At 41.0% G+C, this 17,153-nt stretch overlaps 1 protein-coding gene across 1 annotated transcript; it reads right to left on the reverse strand.

Moving 5' to 3' along the window:
* Window positions 1-166: 166 nt before the first annotated feature.
* Window positions 167-16,575, reverse strand: LOC135250098 (calpain-5-like). The gene is made up of 13 exons (XM_064326032.1): window positions 16,423-16,575; window positions 13,050-13,235; window positions 9,313-9,444; window positions 8,618-8,826; window positions 7,994-8,186; window positions 6,629-6,819; window positions 6,393-6,470; window positions 5,798-5,993; window positions 4,778-4,900; window positions 3,878-4,080; window positions 3,430-3,551; window positions 2,092-2,228; window positions 167-1,371 (listed from the first exon to the last, which is right to left on the reverse strand). Exons 2-13 carry the CDS (start codon window positions 13,212-13,214, stop codon window positions 1,189-1,191), a joined length of 1,932 nt encoding a protein of 643 aa, XP_064182102.1. The 5' UTR covers window positions 13,215-13,235; window positions 16,423-16,575; the 3' UTR covers window positions 167-1,188.
* Window positions 16,576-17,153: the final 578 nt, after the last annotated feature.

The following is a 17,153-nucleotide window of genomic DNA, read 5'->3' on the forward strand; positions in this document are numbered from 1 at the left end:
ACACCCCTGTGGGCTTGCAGGCATCAAAACAGCAACCCAAAATAGGGAATGCAATTTTTTTTGTTTTATTAGGTGTTATATCTTTGTATTTTGTGAGGTTCAATTCTGATCTGTGTCTCAGAGCAGAACTATAAACAATAATAGAAATTATGAGCAACTATAAATACTTGTTTAAAATGTTTTAATGTTATACTGATAAATACATGTGGAATATTTATGAATAGTGTGTCTATTATTTAAATAGTATTACTGTATATAAAAATAAATGCCCAGTATAAGCTAACTGCTGTATACTAGTTACTTACAAAATGCCTGGGACATAACTATGCAGCCAATAATTCTGAATATCTGATTTTATTTTATTCCAATTCACTGGTGAATTAGCTTGATATTTCTTACCAACTTCCCTGTGTTTTATAAACAAAATAACCTTTTCAGTATTCTTCAGAAACTTTCTCAAGCCTCTAAGTAGAGCTAAACTGACCTATAGTCACCTTTCAGGTATTAGTGAACATTAGCAAAGCAGCATAACTGATGCTTGGGGAGTACCACTCATCGCCGAGGCAAGAGAAGGCATTTACAGCATATTATGCAGGCCGAATGTGTATATGACATGTTTAGTGAACCCCTAGTTTATTGTGTATAAATCACTCTCCTCACTCATGAATGGTGAGTAGGTCTCAGGAGGGCTGGTTGATTTAATATTTGGGCACGTCTTCAACACTGGTCTTTGCATTTCCCCTATTTGTATACATGCCACTTAAAAGCAGCTGGAATGCATGTATGTGCTCCAATATGTCTTGTCAAATGTTATTAATATATGTGCATTTTTACAGTGAACAATCATAAATGTGCCCATTATTGCAAATGTGGACTCTTCCTGTGTAAGTATGTCCTATTATACAGGCCAATTATGACTGCAGGATTCTACAGCACAAATTATTCCAATAGTCCTTTCGTATTTTGCAATGAGCTGGAAGGCTGAATTATTTAAATTAGGAATAATACACAATGAGACGGCTCATTTTGTCACTTGGTCAACCAATGAAAATAAATGCAGCCCAATGCTGAGATCCACAGTCTTTCCCCAAGGACTACTGGCAGAGTGAAGCCAGTAGAATGAGTCCAGAACAGGATGTAGGATGATGCTCGTCATTCGGGCAGTGGGCAGAGCTACCCTTGGGGGTTTTACATGGCAGTAAGCTGGCTGGAGGTGACCACTTTGAGGGTGACGGTGCCGGGCATCTGTTCCGTTGTCTGCTGGCCTCTCTTGTGAAGCTGCAGCTTCTGAGGCTCGGCCAAGTCCTTCTGAGAGGCGGGCAGCACCACCTGGCCCAGAAACTGGTCCTGCATTGTGCAGTTGCTCCACACCTGGAGAGACAACGGAATCACAGGATTGCTTGTGCTCTATGGTACTTTCCCACACTTTACAGAATCCACTGTAAATGTATCTATTTAGCTAGACCCAATAAGTAATGAGTATTTTATTGTTGCTGTCAATGGGTTCTGTTGGCTTCAGCCCTGCTAATCAGTGTGTTTATGTAACTGGGCTTGTAATCCAAAAGTTGCAGATTTGAGTCCCAGGAACCTAAAATGAACTGCTTCAGTAAACTGTATGTTCAGCTGTATAAGCAGATTCTGTGTAATGATGTAAAATCGTTAGCCTGTTACCACCAAGAGCATCTGCTGAATGCCAGCAATGTAATGTAATTCAATCAGATATATCCATGTTATAAATGTATGCAGTTCAGAAATACTAAATTTATATTCAGCGAACCCCCTTTCCTTCAAACAACCTCCCCGCACTGCCAGACCCAAGTGAGGATAATACGCTGCATTTTTCATTTGTTTTCTTCGGAGAAATAAGCCAAAACCATATTGAATACAATTTCTTTCTTTCAGGTACACTGCACCCTATTGGTACAAATAGCAGCCTATTTTTCAAAGGTAATAAGCAAATCTGTATGGATGATTACAGCAAAAAAGCCCTCAAGTTCCCCGGTTTAGTCCCAGCTACATGAAGAGAAGTAGTCCTGTTCTCCATACTAAAGCTACAGTCTTTGGCAATGTGTCCATATTATTTCACCTCACCTGCACAGTGATTGGCTTTCTGGGTTTCGTCCTGTAGAATATTGCCCTTAAATCGAACAGAGGGTCCAGGGTGTTGCTCTGTACTGTGGACTGAACTGAGCTTCCTTCACAGTACACGATCACATAGGGGTTTGCTCCTGCACAACAAAGAAGTAGTGATGAATGACATAGCTTTGATAAAATAACCCAGTATCCTTTTTTCACAGGGAGACCACCCCCATCTCACGGAGGTATCCATTTATGGGGGTTTTCCCTGGCTTCTTATTCGACTCCCGTCCTCCGCCCACCACACCCCATCTGGCAACCTGCACCCCTGATTGCATACACCTGTGCCAAACTACCAGGTTGACAGGGTGTGTTTGTGTGGTCTAGGAACACCACAACTCAATGAGGGACCCTTTTAAAAAGGGATAGCTAAATCTGTCACGCTGTTGGTTCTTCGGGTTAAATCTTGTACTACAAACTTAGCCTTCCATGCTAATAAGATAACATGCAGGAGATTCACCATTAAACATGACCCTCCCAGACGTGCTCCATAAAAAGTCACATAAAAACAGGTATAAAATGAACAGGCATAGCATAGCTCCTTGTCCATATCGTTGGATGCACATACAAAACTAACCACTGGTATCCAGCCAAATGCAGATGTCCTGCTGACTACACAAAACTGTGAATGTAGCTGCAATAAGCCGGCGCACCCATGAATAAAGCCCACAGCATTATTATGACTATGCCACTCACATTTATGGTGAAGGACCTTTACGACACAAGTTCACAACACTGAATACAGAACAGAGAAGCTGCGTGCACACCGATTTACACCACAGACAGTTTGCTTTCAGTGGCAGTAATAAGTCAAATAAAAAGCCAGGTAAAACACAGACAGTATACTCCAGAGTATGTCTATGTTAAATATGAGCATTTAAAGCCCTTTTTTTAACCTAAGTGGTATTTATACGGCTCTTCATATACACTCCTTTATATCAGCTCAATTTGCCAGCAAGGTTCAGTGCTCACAATGGTGGCAGACTTTTTGTGTTGTTCCATTATATTCATTGGCTGCTTCCTGATAATGGAAATGGTTCACTGAATGGAATGAACTCCCCGCCAGTTCATATCAGTACTAAAACTTCTTACTTCTTACTACTCTTTGAATAGGTACTTTAAAATGTTACAGTGTCAACAAACTAAAGATCCTTACTTCAGATTATACAGAAACATGCTACCACAGGACAGCATCACAGTCAACTGAAAACTGAAATAGAAGCAAAGGCACTTAATTGCCTTCCCACACAGGAACGGAAGACCTTGGAGATGTGTGGCAGTTGTGGTACTCACCGCCATCGCTGTCCTGACTCTGCAGCCCATTGGCTTCATGTACGTAGATCTGCGTGACAACCTGCGGGTAGCCCAGGCACAAACTCCAGCAGCTCACTTTGGGCTTGTCCTGCGTCAGCTCCCTAAGGAAGGGAGCATGACACGTTATCCTTCATATGCTCAACTGACTACGTCTATCCTCAACAACTCACAATTATCATGTTTAGCATACACAATTAAAAGCTATACACTTTAATTGACTCATTCTGTATGAAATGCTAATTGAATAATTTTGTATGAAGTGCAATGGGGTACCAGAGGTATGTAAACTCACCACTCTCTAAAAAATGCCCAGAAGATGTATATGACCCCAGATTATAGATTATAATTAATCTGGAGATAGAGGGCCCCCAATGAGCCGATGACCATGTGATCACCTGCAGTACGGGGGAATCAGACACTGCTGTACCTGCAACTGGAATTCACATCTGTGAAGACCCTTAACATGAAGTCCCCCAGGTCCTCTGGCGCGAATGTGGAGGGGATGATGATGTAGCGACCCTTTGAAAGTAACCTCCGCATGAAAACGGTCCGTGTGTTTGTGTAGGCGGACGTCGCCTCGACCCTCTGGGTTATGAGCTTATGCATCCTATAATTTCTGTTCAGTTCCACCTGTGGAACATCAAACCAAAAGTCATAAACCATCGTAATAGCATTCTGTCATTCACAAACTTAGGTCATTTTGATGTCTTGATTAAATAAATTCTCTATCTTCACAAAAGGACATATTCAGATGATGTTCATTTTGTTGTGCCAAACATATTTGTGCAGACATTACAAGTTAAAAATAATAGAATTTAACTTCCTTGTAATCTAACAAGACCGGTCCCCACCCTTTTGTTTCTTCAGCTGAGACGTCAGCCCACTAAGTCAAAACATTCGTTGTTTTAATTTCTGGAGGATGGATTGCTCAAACAAGAGGGAGAAACAGCCAGAATCCATTTATTTAGCCAAATTCTTTTCCAATGGCTGCCAGACTTGTCTTGCCTGCAGCAGCTGAGAGTTTCATCATTTTTGGGAAACTTAGGGCATCAGCCGACCTTCATAAAAGCATGGCCACCAGATGAATTAATACATTTTATCCAAATTTAAGTTATGATCAAATATGGATTGATTCCAGTTGTGTGTCACCAGGCTTTTATATGTCATCAAGTCATTTTTTGGTGACAAAGGAAGTATAGCCCATAGTATCTGCTTATGACAGAAAATGAAGTTCGATATTACAATGATTTAGATAGCTTTCCTATCTGTTACATTAAGTACAACATGAAATACAAATGCTTCATTTCAATCTTCCCCTGCCTGTTACCTTGAAAATGGAAAAGCCAATGTAAAGGTTCTTTCCCTGGCTGATCGGTCTGTGTATTTTCATGTCTCGTTGCTGAATGGAAATCAGCACTTCGTCTTCATCCTTTGTAATATCAAACACAAACTGCAAAAGAAATAAACAGAGGGTAGCCATATGACTATACAGCTTGTGACGATCCATCCGGTGTAATCCTCCTGCATAGCTGAAGAATTGTTCACTCTCAAAACTGATGAAAAACCTTTCTGTGCGGTCGACTTTATAAGCCAGACTGATTCGTAATGTGGTGTCATTCTAAATTCACCATAGTCAGTGCTCTAGGGCTGTTTTAACTAAAAAAAGATGGATCCCTCCTGTCATATTTAATGTACCCTTTGAGGCCTCCCCAGAACTGTGCGGAGTGATGAGCCTGGTTGACTTTATTAACTGTGGCGGCTGTACAGTTGCATTATTTCACTGTACAGGGATGTTGGGGGGACAAAATCACTTCTGCACTTGTGTTATTATTTTTAAATATGCAGAAGAAAGACCTTATTTACTTCTATTCTATTTCTTTGAGTCCTCAAATAGCCTTCGTTGACAATCATTTTGAGTTTTTTTTTTTGTCACTTGTAAGGTGGCTTCCTCAGCTTCTGGGCCCCATTCCCTTCTCAGCATGAACGGGGGTCTGTCACATGACTTCAGCACTTCAGCAGCAGGGGCGGGGGGGGGGGGTACCTGTGGGTTCTGCAGGAAGGTGCTCCGGCAGCAGAAGGGGGGGGGGGTACCTGTGGGTTCTGCAGGAAGGTGCTCCGGCAGCAGAAGGGGGGGGGGGGGTACCTGTGGGTTCTGCAGGAAGGTGCTCTGGCAGCAGAAGGGGGGGGGGGGTACCTGTGGGTTCTGCAGGAAGGCGCTCTGGCAGCAGAAGGGCGGGGGGGGGGTACCTGTGGGTTCAGCAGGAAGGTGCTCTGGCAGCAGAAGGGGGGGGGGGGTACCTGTGGGTTCTGCAGGAAGGTGCTCCGGCAGCAGAAGGGGGGGGGGTACCTGTGGGTTCTGCAGGAAGGTGCTCCGGCTGTTGACGCAGCCCCCGCTGCGGTTGTGCAGCGGCTCCGCGTGCTTGGTCCAGCTGCTGAAGAAGACGGCCTCGTGCCACGTCTTCTGGATGCTCAGGAGGGAGGTGTTGATGAGGCGACAGACGTCCACGTCAGTGAAGATCTTACACCAGTCATCAACTGCCATCCTTCAGCAAGAAACATACTGTACACATCAACATTCACAGAGCTTTGAGGGATAGATCTGGAGGTAGTGCCTACAGACTCTAAAATAGGGGGCTCAATCTCCATTCCAGGAGGACTGCAGTCTCTGCTGGATTTTGTGATTTACTTTCAGCCAAAAGCTATGTTAGGCCTTCGTAAAAAAAAAAAATCTGCAGAATATCAGGCCGATCAGTGACTTAAATTAAGCACACATCAAAACACAGCAAACACTGTGGCCCTCCAGGATTTGAGTTTTAGGATCTCCGTTCCAGAGGCTCTATTTTCTTAATTCATGAAATACCCTTATAAATATTACATATTGCCTAAATGAAATTCAATAAATTGTGGCATGTACATTTTCACACAGACACAAATACGCATACCAAAACTCCCCGTCATTCTTCACGGTGAGGCCCAAGGCAGTCCTCTCTGTGCTGCCCACTCTCTCCCACTCCTCTGAGCTGCGACAGGAGAACAACAGAAATATAGACAGAGAGAGGGAGAGTAATAAAATAATAATGGAAGACGCCAAAGACAGAAGGACAGTGATGAATACAAAAGAACACAAAATGGCCGCCGTCCTCGGCAGCAGGGTTCACTGAAGGTGAAATATCCCCACCTATCGCTCCACGTGCCTTTCCACTCTGTCTTTCCCCAGGGGTTCCTCATGCGGATCAAGAAGATCTTCTCCGAGTTCAAAAGGCCCAGCAGCCCGTGGCCCAGCCGCACCTTGCGGAGTGACGTCACGGAGTAGGCGTGTCCTCTCACCAAGCCGTTGGCCATGTGGATCTCTCTGTCGGACTGCTTGACCTGGGGTGAGACACAAGGCCGGCATGGGCAGCCAGTTCTGGGTCGTGTGAATTTGTCACCGGTGAACTCAAGTCAGGGCCTCTGATGTATGTCAACCCCGAGAATGCTTATACTGTAGCTTAGACAGACTTGTTACTCTAAGCTCTGATTAGTTTATTGTACAACTCTGACCGTGAAATGGCACTTCCTTTAGCTGGGACCACAAATTACAGTAAGCCTGGAAACTATGACGAAATTTAAATGTTTCCTTGCTTGGACCCCATGATTTCTCATGGGATCCGTTCTTGAAATGTGTGGGAATACTAAAGATCGGTTCGCTGTTTGACTTTTCTTTGCTTAGTCTATGAATGATGAAAACAACAAGGATATTTTTGTCAACATCTGGAATCCAGTTTAGTAACTTAAGATACTAATTTCCAGGGAAATAAAATAAACATCATGAAAGACCTATTTCATTATTTCAGAGTTTCAGATATTTCAACAGGTCCAGTATTAAACCTGGCAATGATGAGCTCAAGATATTCAGATTCAAATAATGAGAACATAATATATAAGTATATATATAATCTCATTCAATGCAATGCACAACGTGCAGTGTATTAAAGTACAGTGAAGGGACAGTTTATGTAAAGAATACAAACGGTGTTGAATAAAAGTTCAAGTTACGCATCAGAACTTCTACTTACGTACTGTACACTATGGATTGCTTGATGTAATGACACAAGCAGGGCATGGGAAATGACCAGAACCCTGCAGTATTAATTGCTGGAGGGTTAAACTTTAGACCCTGGAGGCTGCCAGCTGAATGAGAAATGGTAGTAGGCCATTTCTAGAGTTTTCTGTGTAACAGGGGTGTTGGTGTAACTTTTAACAAGGTACCTAACCCAAGATTTTCAAAGAATATCCAGCTGCAAGAACAGATAAAATGTAAGATCCTTAAATTATTCTGGAGAAGGTGATTTGCAGTGGTTGCAACTACAATGTATATGAATATTTTATATATTTTAAATGTTTTTCCGTGGCTCATGCACATCTTTATTGCACCGCATTGACACAATAACATTTTGACACTAGATTGTGGGACATTGTCCAACACTGAAATATACTAGTTTAGCAGGACGCGGTGTGTGTAATACATGTAGCACCATGTATTATATATTCTAAATAGACTTACCTTTATAGCACAGCTAATGATACCTCCTCTCTCAAACACATTGAGCAGATCTTCAATTAGCTTCATTCGCGCCGCGATGCTTGTGGCATACTTCCCCTCTTCCATGTCAATAGATTCAGCTACTCCTCCAGTGAAGTCCACCATAGCATCTGCTGTGTTTCCACCATCCAAGGATTCATAACACATGGACAGCCTGTAACCATAGCGACAATGGAACTTCAGTTTTAGGCTTTATTTCTAAGTGTAACTTTTGTGCAAAGTTATTATCAGGTCTGTAACACTTTTGGTATATTCTCAATTAAGGTGAATGCCATGACCTTAAACCCCCTCCCACACCCCTCTACTAACATTAGAATAGCTGCAGTTCCAATTACTTTTGTGATTGATTGGAAAATCCAGCTGATCTTGTCAATAACATATGAGCTCAATGTGGAATAGTATTTGGATTTTCCAGTGGCTTAAATCCAATGGAATGGATTTCTAGTGTAATTATGGTGATTCTTTTTCAGTTGAAAGAATCAAAAGAGCTGAAATGCCAACTAATTTGGTTTTACATCATTTATGTGCTTTTAAATTACATGCTTGGTTTTATTTCAGCCTCCATGGGGTTGTTGTAAAGCTCACTTGGCATAGGCCTTCTCCAGCAAGGCGGTCCAGAACTCGTTGTACACGTTGGAGTGGCAGTAAATTAGCTTCCCGTTGATCGTGGGCAGACGGTCGTCCACCACCACATCCACCCATTCGCCAAACAGCCAGAAGCGGAAGTGGAAGATTCCGGCATAGCTTTCCGGGTGGTTGGGATCCCACTCCTGCTCCTTCCAGTCAGGGATCACCTGCCCATGGACAGTTGGAAGCAAGGGGAAGCCGTAGACAGTTGGTAACACGTGAAAGTTTGCAATGAAGATACCGTTTGAATCAGCATGTTAAATAATCTTTTTTTTTTATTTTAGTGTGGACCTATGAAACAGTTTGTTGAGGAATACCCTTAGTCCATGTATCACCCTTGTTTTGAACGTAGTGGTTTCTATGATCATTGAAGTTTTTTATCCATTTTTAGCAATTTTCATAGGATGTAGATAAAGGAAAAGAAGAAAAATTACAATTGGAATTCATAGAAATATTTACAACAAGCAGGGTGTATTAGTGATACAGATTCTGAACAGCTGTCCATGCATATACAAGGTTGACCTGTAGTTTACATACCTGTACTTTTCCTACTAACTTCAGTGGAAATTGTGAGGCTGACTATTTTAGTTGGGACATCCTTATCAGTGCCACCACACATTCACAGTCCAGAGATAAGCGGAAACAATCCTCACCTTGTTCCAGAGCTCTGATTTGAGTGCCAGACAGGAGCAGGCTGCCACAAACCAGCAGTTTCCCAGAGTCCCCTGGTTCAGGTCATGGGCACTGATGCCCTCCACAATCAGGTGAGGGTCATCACAGATTTCCTGTGAGAGATTTAGAGGAAGTTTCACAGTGACATCATTTTAAGTTTAGATCGTAAGTCAACATTGAGGCTACAGACGAGCATCAGCTCTATATGGATGTCATAAGCTAATCTGACAAACTCTAGTGGTGCGGTTTGACAAACATGACCTTCATATTTTATTAACATGTGCTTGTGGGTGCATTTATGCAGGGCCAATCCCTCACCATCAGTTACCTACGTCAGACCGTGAAAAAATTGACCAACATTATTTCACATTATTTCCAATGGGTGCCCCTGTCCCTCAACTTAATTTGAAATCCTAGGCAGAATTCATTAATATTCAATTGTCTGTCTGAAATCAGTACTTTGATAGCTATTCAAACAAAGAGGTAGTTACCCAAGCCAGCTACAAGTGGTTTTTAGGTTCTTTAATGTTTTTTTTAATGTGGTTATTGGGGTAAACCCATGCAATTGTTGATGAGGAAGCAATGTCTGCTACACCTTGCTTATAAATACAATACATCCACAGCAGCTGAACATATAGAAGAGTAATTTATGAAAAGGCACTACTGCTGCCATCTCCTGGCCACTTCTTTCGATTTTGCCTGCATTCGAGAAAAGGGGAAGAAAAAAAAAGGATCTGATGTTTATCTGATATATGTGTTCATCCAGACCCTGGTAGCAGCTAGCCAAAAGAATAAATCTTGCTCTTTAAGTTGAGAGGTGAGATTCCAATTTCCACCACTGTTCCCCAACTCTGGACCTGGGGACCTGCTGCAAATAACACACTGCTCTTCAGCTGACACTGTGAAACGGGCCGTTAAGGAGTCTGAGTCCTCTGTGTTTATCAGCTGTCAGGAACTCCTGCTCTGATGCATAAGAGACCAGGTAAATAATGTTGTCAAGAATTCGAAAATGTTTCTGTAAATACTTCTTTGTTTTAATCAGGCCAAGTTTTCTTTTTTTATTTATTCATTTATTTATTGCTTGATATTAATTGCTAGCTACAGATTTTACCTCACAGATTTCGAGGAAAATATAATTAATGTTCACGGCAATGAGCTCCTTTATAAAATGTGGTAATAAGAAACAGCAATGTTTTTGCCAAATATATCTTCACTGGGAGCTGTAGCGCAAATGCAGTCACACAGAGCTCTGGATATCTCTGAAGAGATCTCTCTGCAGGCAGTGCTTGGCTAAGTTCAGCCTCTCATCCGTCTGGAGGAAAACAATGCAACACTTCCAGCTGTGTTTTGGACCGTATAATGTCATTCCTTTTGTGTCCTCCAAGGCGACTGACAGCTGATGATCAACAAACTGCTTCTAAATGAAGATTCAGAGATGCACTCAAAGGGGCTATTAACCCTCTATGGTACGCATTATGATGCCAGTTTATAAAAAAATGTTTGCACTGTTTTCTTGTCATAAAATAGATCAAGTAAACATAATTTAAAGAAATTTTCAAGAAATAATTTTTTTGGGGTACACTTTGGGGTGCGTTGCCTTAAAGCAACACCGTACCATAATGGTAAGGAATGAAAAAAGAGAGTTACTGTTTAAAATTTGAATAAAATTTATTACTATACTAATGAAAAATATTCAATCTCCTCACCAGTTTAAAATGCATGCCATTTGAAATAGAAAAACATTAAAAATGAACTCTTTTCATAAGTTTGTTTCTCTGAACGTTACCCTCAGACAACATTGTACCATTGTGGAACAGCCCATAGGAATGAATACGTTAAAGAGTGTAAGCATATTTCAGCAAACTTTACATCAACAATCTATCAAACCAAACTATCATAACCCTCTTCAAAACAAGATAGTGAATCATATTTCAGTGTTTGATCATTTGTGTTACATTTAAATGCTTGTTTTCAGTTTCCTGGTGTGTGTCTTTCCTGACATATGTTGCCACCATTTGTTGTGTTGCTGCCATCTTTGCCAAATTTTATCAAATTTATCTAGGTTAATCTGTAGAGATAAAAAAAACATTATGATGACTGTTATGCTTTTGTACAGTATTTAAATCTAAATACACAATACCAAAAAATGTCATGGTAGGAATTCATAATGGTATGGTGTTACTTCAAGGCAACATTTGCATTTTAACAATTTTCCATTACTTAATTATCAAATAAAGTACATTAAACAAATAAAAATGAAACTTTACTATCCTATTATTGTGAATCCAATTTTTTCCAGATTGTAAAATGACAGAAAAAGACATTTTCAGACCAATTTTGTGGAGAGAGATGATGGAGCTGAGCTATGTGACGAACACTGCTATTAGTTTCCTTGGGGCCCTCCCTTTTTAAAAAAGTATTGCATCATAAATAAGGATGTATTGTGTGAGTGTAGAAGTCCAAAAATTGGTATGTTACCTAGAGGCAACGCGGTACCATAGAGGGTTAAATCAGTAAGTACATGTATTTTTCATCTTGTTATTCATTTGCAGAGAGCTTTATTTTTAAAGCTGTAAATAAAATTTAAGTTTAAATTTATTTGGACAAAAAAAAAAAAAGACAAAAAAGGATTTGGAAAACAAGGTGCCAGACTCTGCTTTTCTTTTGAAACTGAGATGCCTTTAGAACATTGACCAAATGGGACTAGTAGTTAGTTCATGGCACAAGAGTATTTGAGAATCCAAAGCTCACTGCTGGCACTATTTCGAACCTGGCAGAACCTCTGCCCTTTCATGCTGCTCCAAAAATGTACAGATTAATTTTTCCTCTTGGCGCCACCAACAAGTACACTCATTTTCACGGAACAGAAATCTTTCATTTTCAGGAGCAATTCCACTTTCAGAGCAATTCTCTAGGTACTTATTCCAAACAGCGTGTACTTCACACCAAAGCAGAATATCAAACAACCTGCGATTGGTCGAATCTATGTGATTATTTCCATAATGACCTCAATGACACCAATAGATGTTATTTTCTTTCATCCTGAAATATGCGCTGAAACATTTATTATCCAGCTGTCATGTAAATGAAGTAAAGACTTGTCAGTACCTGACTCTGCTCCAAAAGCACAATTTCAAATGATGTAAATTGGTTTAAATGAATTATGAACAAGAACGGCAACCAGAAGGACGTCAGTGGCCTTGTGCCCTATTTATTATTATTTTAATCCACCATTCCTTAGAGTAAATCGACCTGATGTGGTCAGAGTGAAAACGTATTCACTGCAGTGATCTGTTTGATGAGAGATGTGTAACCACAGTGGGTTTCGAAACTGCTCTTGCAATTGTAATTTTTGCCTTTTAAGGAAAAATCATTTGCCTCTGCCATAAAGTTTTGCGGAAGTTTTAATAAACAGATTTAAGAACAGAACATCCTAATACTCTGGAGTGCCAAAGATGTTCCCGGTTTTGCTTCATTCAAAAAATATAACTTCATAACTGGATTAATCAATAGGCTTAAAGAATGCATTTGAGCATGTGTGGGAGTGATTCAGTGTTTCAGCAATGAATATTCAGGTTCAGACTCTTAAAAATCTATAAGATGGAACAGAAGCATCACTAGCACTCCAAAACCTGGGTTGCCAAGCCTGTACTGGGTTAATCTAAATCTATGAAAGAGTATCATTTCTGATAGGCCTGCTCCACTCTAGTGTAGTTACCTTAGGCCTTTTCCACTCAACATGGCCAGGGGGGGATTTCTGGTAGAACAGAGACTTGTCTGTTGCTGGGAACTCTGGATCTTCAAACAGCTTCTTTTCCAATCTGCATTCCTGCTTCAGGTCATAGTACCTCTGGTTTTTGTGTGGTGTAAATGAGCGAAACATTTTTCAAGAGGAATTTCTTCCCTGCAAATGAACAAAAAAAGAGGAATTAAACCCCATCATACATTTATCAATTAAATGTAAGGTTATTGCGGGGTCCCATATAATACTGAGGTCTTGCCTTTGACTCTGAAAACAAAGTCTGCTGTCTTAAAAATAATCGCTGAGAGTGCCTATGCCTAAATATGAATTCCGTGCATCTCACTTAGTGTCATAATTACTGTGATCTATTGGATTTTTGGGTACGTTCCAAGAACAGATTTCGGAAGTTTTACCACTGATGAAAACAAAATCTTTTAATAGTTCACCTTTGACACAATGGGACATAGTGTCTGTGCCTATTCACTATTTAAACTGAGACAAAACGCGTCACAACAAAGAAAATGACATACAATTCAAAGACTATGAATTCAAAAACATCAATGTTTAACATTTGTTTCTTGATGAGGAGTTTTCCTACCAATTTAGTCAGCTGTGATAAAGTCCTTAAGAATAAATTCTAAAAGACTCTAGAAGGCGATATGGAAACATGAACATGGAAATGTCCCAAAGGAGACAGACACCCTATAAATATGTACAAAACAGCTGTTGTCTTTAGGGGGTACATGTGGCTAAAAATCCCCTCATAATGTTTATTTTCCATTAATAAACTGAAAAGACTTATCAGGTCAAATGTCAGCTCTTCAGCGACACAGTTAATAATGATGCTCACTAAAAAGTGGACATACGGAATCAGGTACACATGCATGTGCACAGAAACACACATGCACACACACACACGCACGTGCACACACACACGCACGCACACACACACAGACACACACGCACACACACAGGCATGCGCATGCACACATTCATGCACATGCACACACACCACTAGCACTTTCAACAAATAAAACTTTTCAAGATCATTAAATTAACCTGTTGCAACACATGAGCGAAATAGAGCAGGAGAGGCCAAACCAAAAAGTTATCTAAAAATGTCTGCTATGCATGAGAGAAAGCAGGAGGAAGACTTTCTCAGAGCTGGCAAAGAGAAATCGGGATTCTGTTCCTTGCACCAGCCTCCAGCCTCTCCCCAAAGCTGTCCACACCCTGTGTGCTATCACCCAGTGGTGGCTGAGAGCCATTAGGGCCAGAGGGAGAGTCTTTCGCAGAAGGACAGTGCAGTCATTGTGCTACACTTTAGCCTATGGTAGATTTTCAATGATGTCACTGACCCAAGCTGTACCCGGGTAGTGATGCACCATGTGCCTATCGTATCGTGTTTGAGGCCATTGCCTGGTACGGTAGACATGCTCGTGCAGTAGTGTTAGCCAGTATGAGAGAAATCTGAAACAAATGCTTGGTCTTCTTGAAAGTTGGAATTTCCACTGAAGTAGGCACCATCATCGACAAGGAGAAGGGATAAGTTACATAGGTAATGTTTAGAGAATATCAGAGATGGAAGTAAAACGTGAAATTTAGAGTGAGGAGATTGTAATGGATAAATATCAAACACATGGATAAATCAATTTATCATCGCCTTTGATGGGTTAACACGCTTTCATCCATGTTATGATTATATTTCATTTTAGAACTTATATAAATGTCCTACTGTGTTCTATTCCACCCATCACCTTCCCAGAAAAATGTGCGATGCATTCCATTTGGGTCTCATGACATGAAAAAATCCAGCCAGTACAAACTGGAAATGCAGACAGTCTGGCACCTGCGATAGTCATTCCACAATAAATTCACTTTATTATTTATTTTTATAATTCTTTTTTTTTTTGCATGTTTATTTGACTGTAATATTGTGCGATGACAAATGTGATATAAAATAAATCTATGACAGGGGGTCATGTCCTGCCACCCAGTTTGTGATCGCAAATCCCCCCGCCATCAATCTATAACCACCCCTCCTCCCCTCACCCAGGTTTGCAATTACCTCCCGTCTCCATGCGTAAACGTCAAACTCCACCTGTTTTATTTATATGCTTTTTATGGCTGCAACTCTTGTTATCGTCCTTTAATCTGAGATCTATAACACGTTGGCAGTTCGGCATCCAATGAGTAATTTTCGAGCGGAATATTGACTGTAGTTGCATTCCCACTGACTCATGGTTTCGTGGAATTAGCTGATTTTATGTTGAGTGCTTTTCAACAGCGAGTTCGTTTGTAAACAAGGACACTGAACTTTTCGGGCACTCCTTACATGAGCAACATCGATATCATGTGGGAGCCAGTTTGGTTCACTCACCAGATGTTTACGGTTCCATTATCTAAACTGACCTTTTTCAAAAATAATGATGGCTACAAATATTGTGCTATGGCTGATGCATTAATTTAACATATCTAATAAGTTAAAAAAAGCCTCTGGCTAAAAGCATTCAAGAAACTGTTTGACTAGTTGATGATGACAAGTAGAATACTTGATTAATTGGGCTGGGTCTTTTTAAATTGTTTTTGAGTCATGGAAAATGTATTTAAAATGAGCTTTTATGCACAGTAAGGGTGTTTAAAGATTTAATAAAAGGAAAATAAATCTTTGTGAGGATATTTAACTGCATATATAAATCATAGCTTATCTACTCTTAAATGCCAATAGTTATTTGTTTGTCTAACCTACACATTTTAGATGACAACCAAGAAGGGAGCTCTTAAAATAGAATTTATGGTACGTCATATTAAAAATATGAATTGTGAGATATTCTAATATTACAGAAACTGTACCCCTAATGATACATGCAACAGCAGCCTCCAAATCTCATACTCCTACTAATTTACTTTTCATCTTCAGTTGTGGGGTTTTAATTTATTCTATAGCAGATCAATACACACCCAAAGGAGCAAATATCAGACACAAATCTTGAATTAATTAGTTAAACTCATTTACTCTGTCTTTTTAACACAATTGTTATGCATATTTAACATCTTGGTTCAATAAATGCAATGACATGGCCTGCATAAACGTTCACATTAGGTGCAAGGCTAAAAGTGTGCAGTATTTCAGTCTCATTCAAGACATGATGAAACTCTCTTAACTGACTGAACATTAATAGACAAACTATCTTTCCCTCTCAGTACTTCAGCCCATACCTACTGACTATAATTAGTACAGCACTACAGCTATCTGATGCTCACTATTTCAGCCTGGCACAAACCATGAGGCACATCACAGAGGACGGTTTAATTGTTTATACTGACTAAGAATGTTAGCGTTTCTTACCTCTGGATGGACCGAGTGCCTCCCCAAAATTTCTGCAGATATTCCCGTGACTCTGAGAGGGCTGAACTGACAGCTCTCTGTTTTCTGGACAGCAACATATTTCTCTGGAAGTTTCTGTCCGGGCTGTGTTGTGCTGTTGTGACCTCGTCATCGGCATCGTCATCATGTTCATCATCATCATCATTAATGAGCCTGCTGCCTCCAGCACCGGCTCACTGCTCTGTGTTTTTCCTCTCCTGGGTGGGGGGAGGGCGGTGGGGGTGGGGGGGGGTAGGGAGGAGGGAATGTGAGGGGGAGCCTGGTTCCCCAGAAGTTGTAGTGAAGTATTATAGAAACTTTGGCACGCAGGCACATTCCTGAAAAAAGCTGTGTGATAGAACGCATTATCCCACATTAAATCCCGCCCCATTCCCGTTAAACCCCACTGAGCCGCTGGGAGCAGAGGGCCGGGGCACAGCCTCCTGTGTGCGCTGCGGGTTTATTTTAGAGACCTGGGAGCTCCTCGGTAGAACAGAAGCCAGACGTGAGCCTGTCAGAGATACCCTGCGTCACCCTGAGGGCATCCAGCCCCATCGCAACACCTGCAGCTCTTCAGTGGGTGCGGACGCGCTGACCGACGGGCACAGGCACAGCCAGAACAGGGGAGGAATGCAGAATGGAAATGCACTGGCTGCTTGGGATGCTGCCAGCCTCTAGGTGCAATCAATGACTTTTTTCAGCAAAGCTGGCAA

Source organism: Anguilla rostrata, chromosome 3 (assembly GCF_018555375.3).
Source record: "Anguilla rostrata isolate EN2019 chromosome 3, ASM1855537v3, whole genome shotgun sequence".
Classification (NCBI taxonomy): Eukaryota; Metazoa; Chordata; class Actinopteri; order Anguilliformes; family Anguillidae; genus Anguilla; species Anguilla rostrata.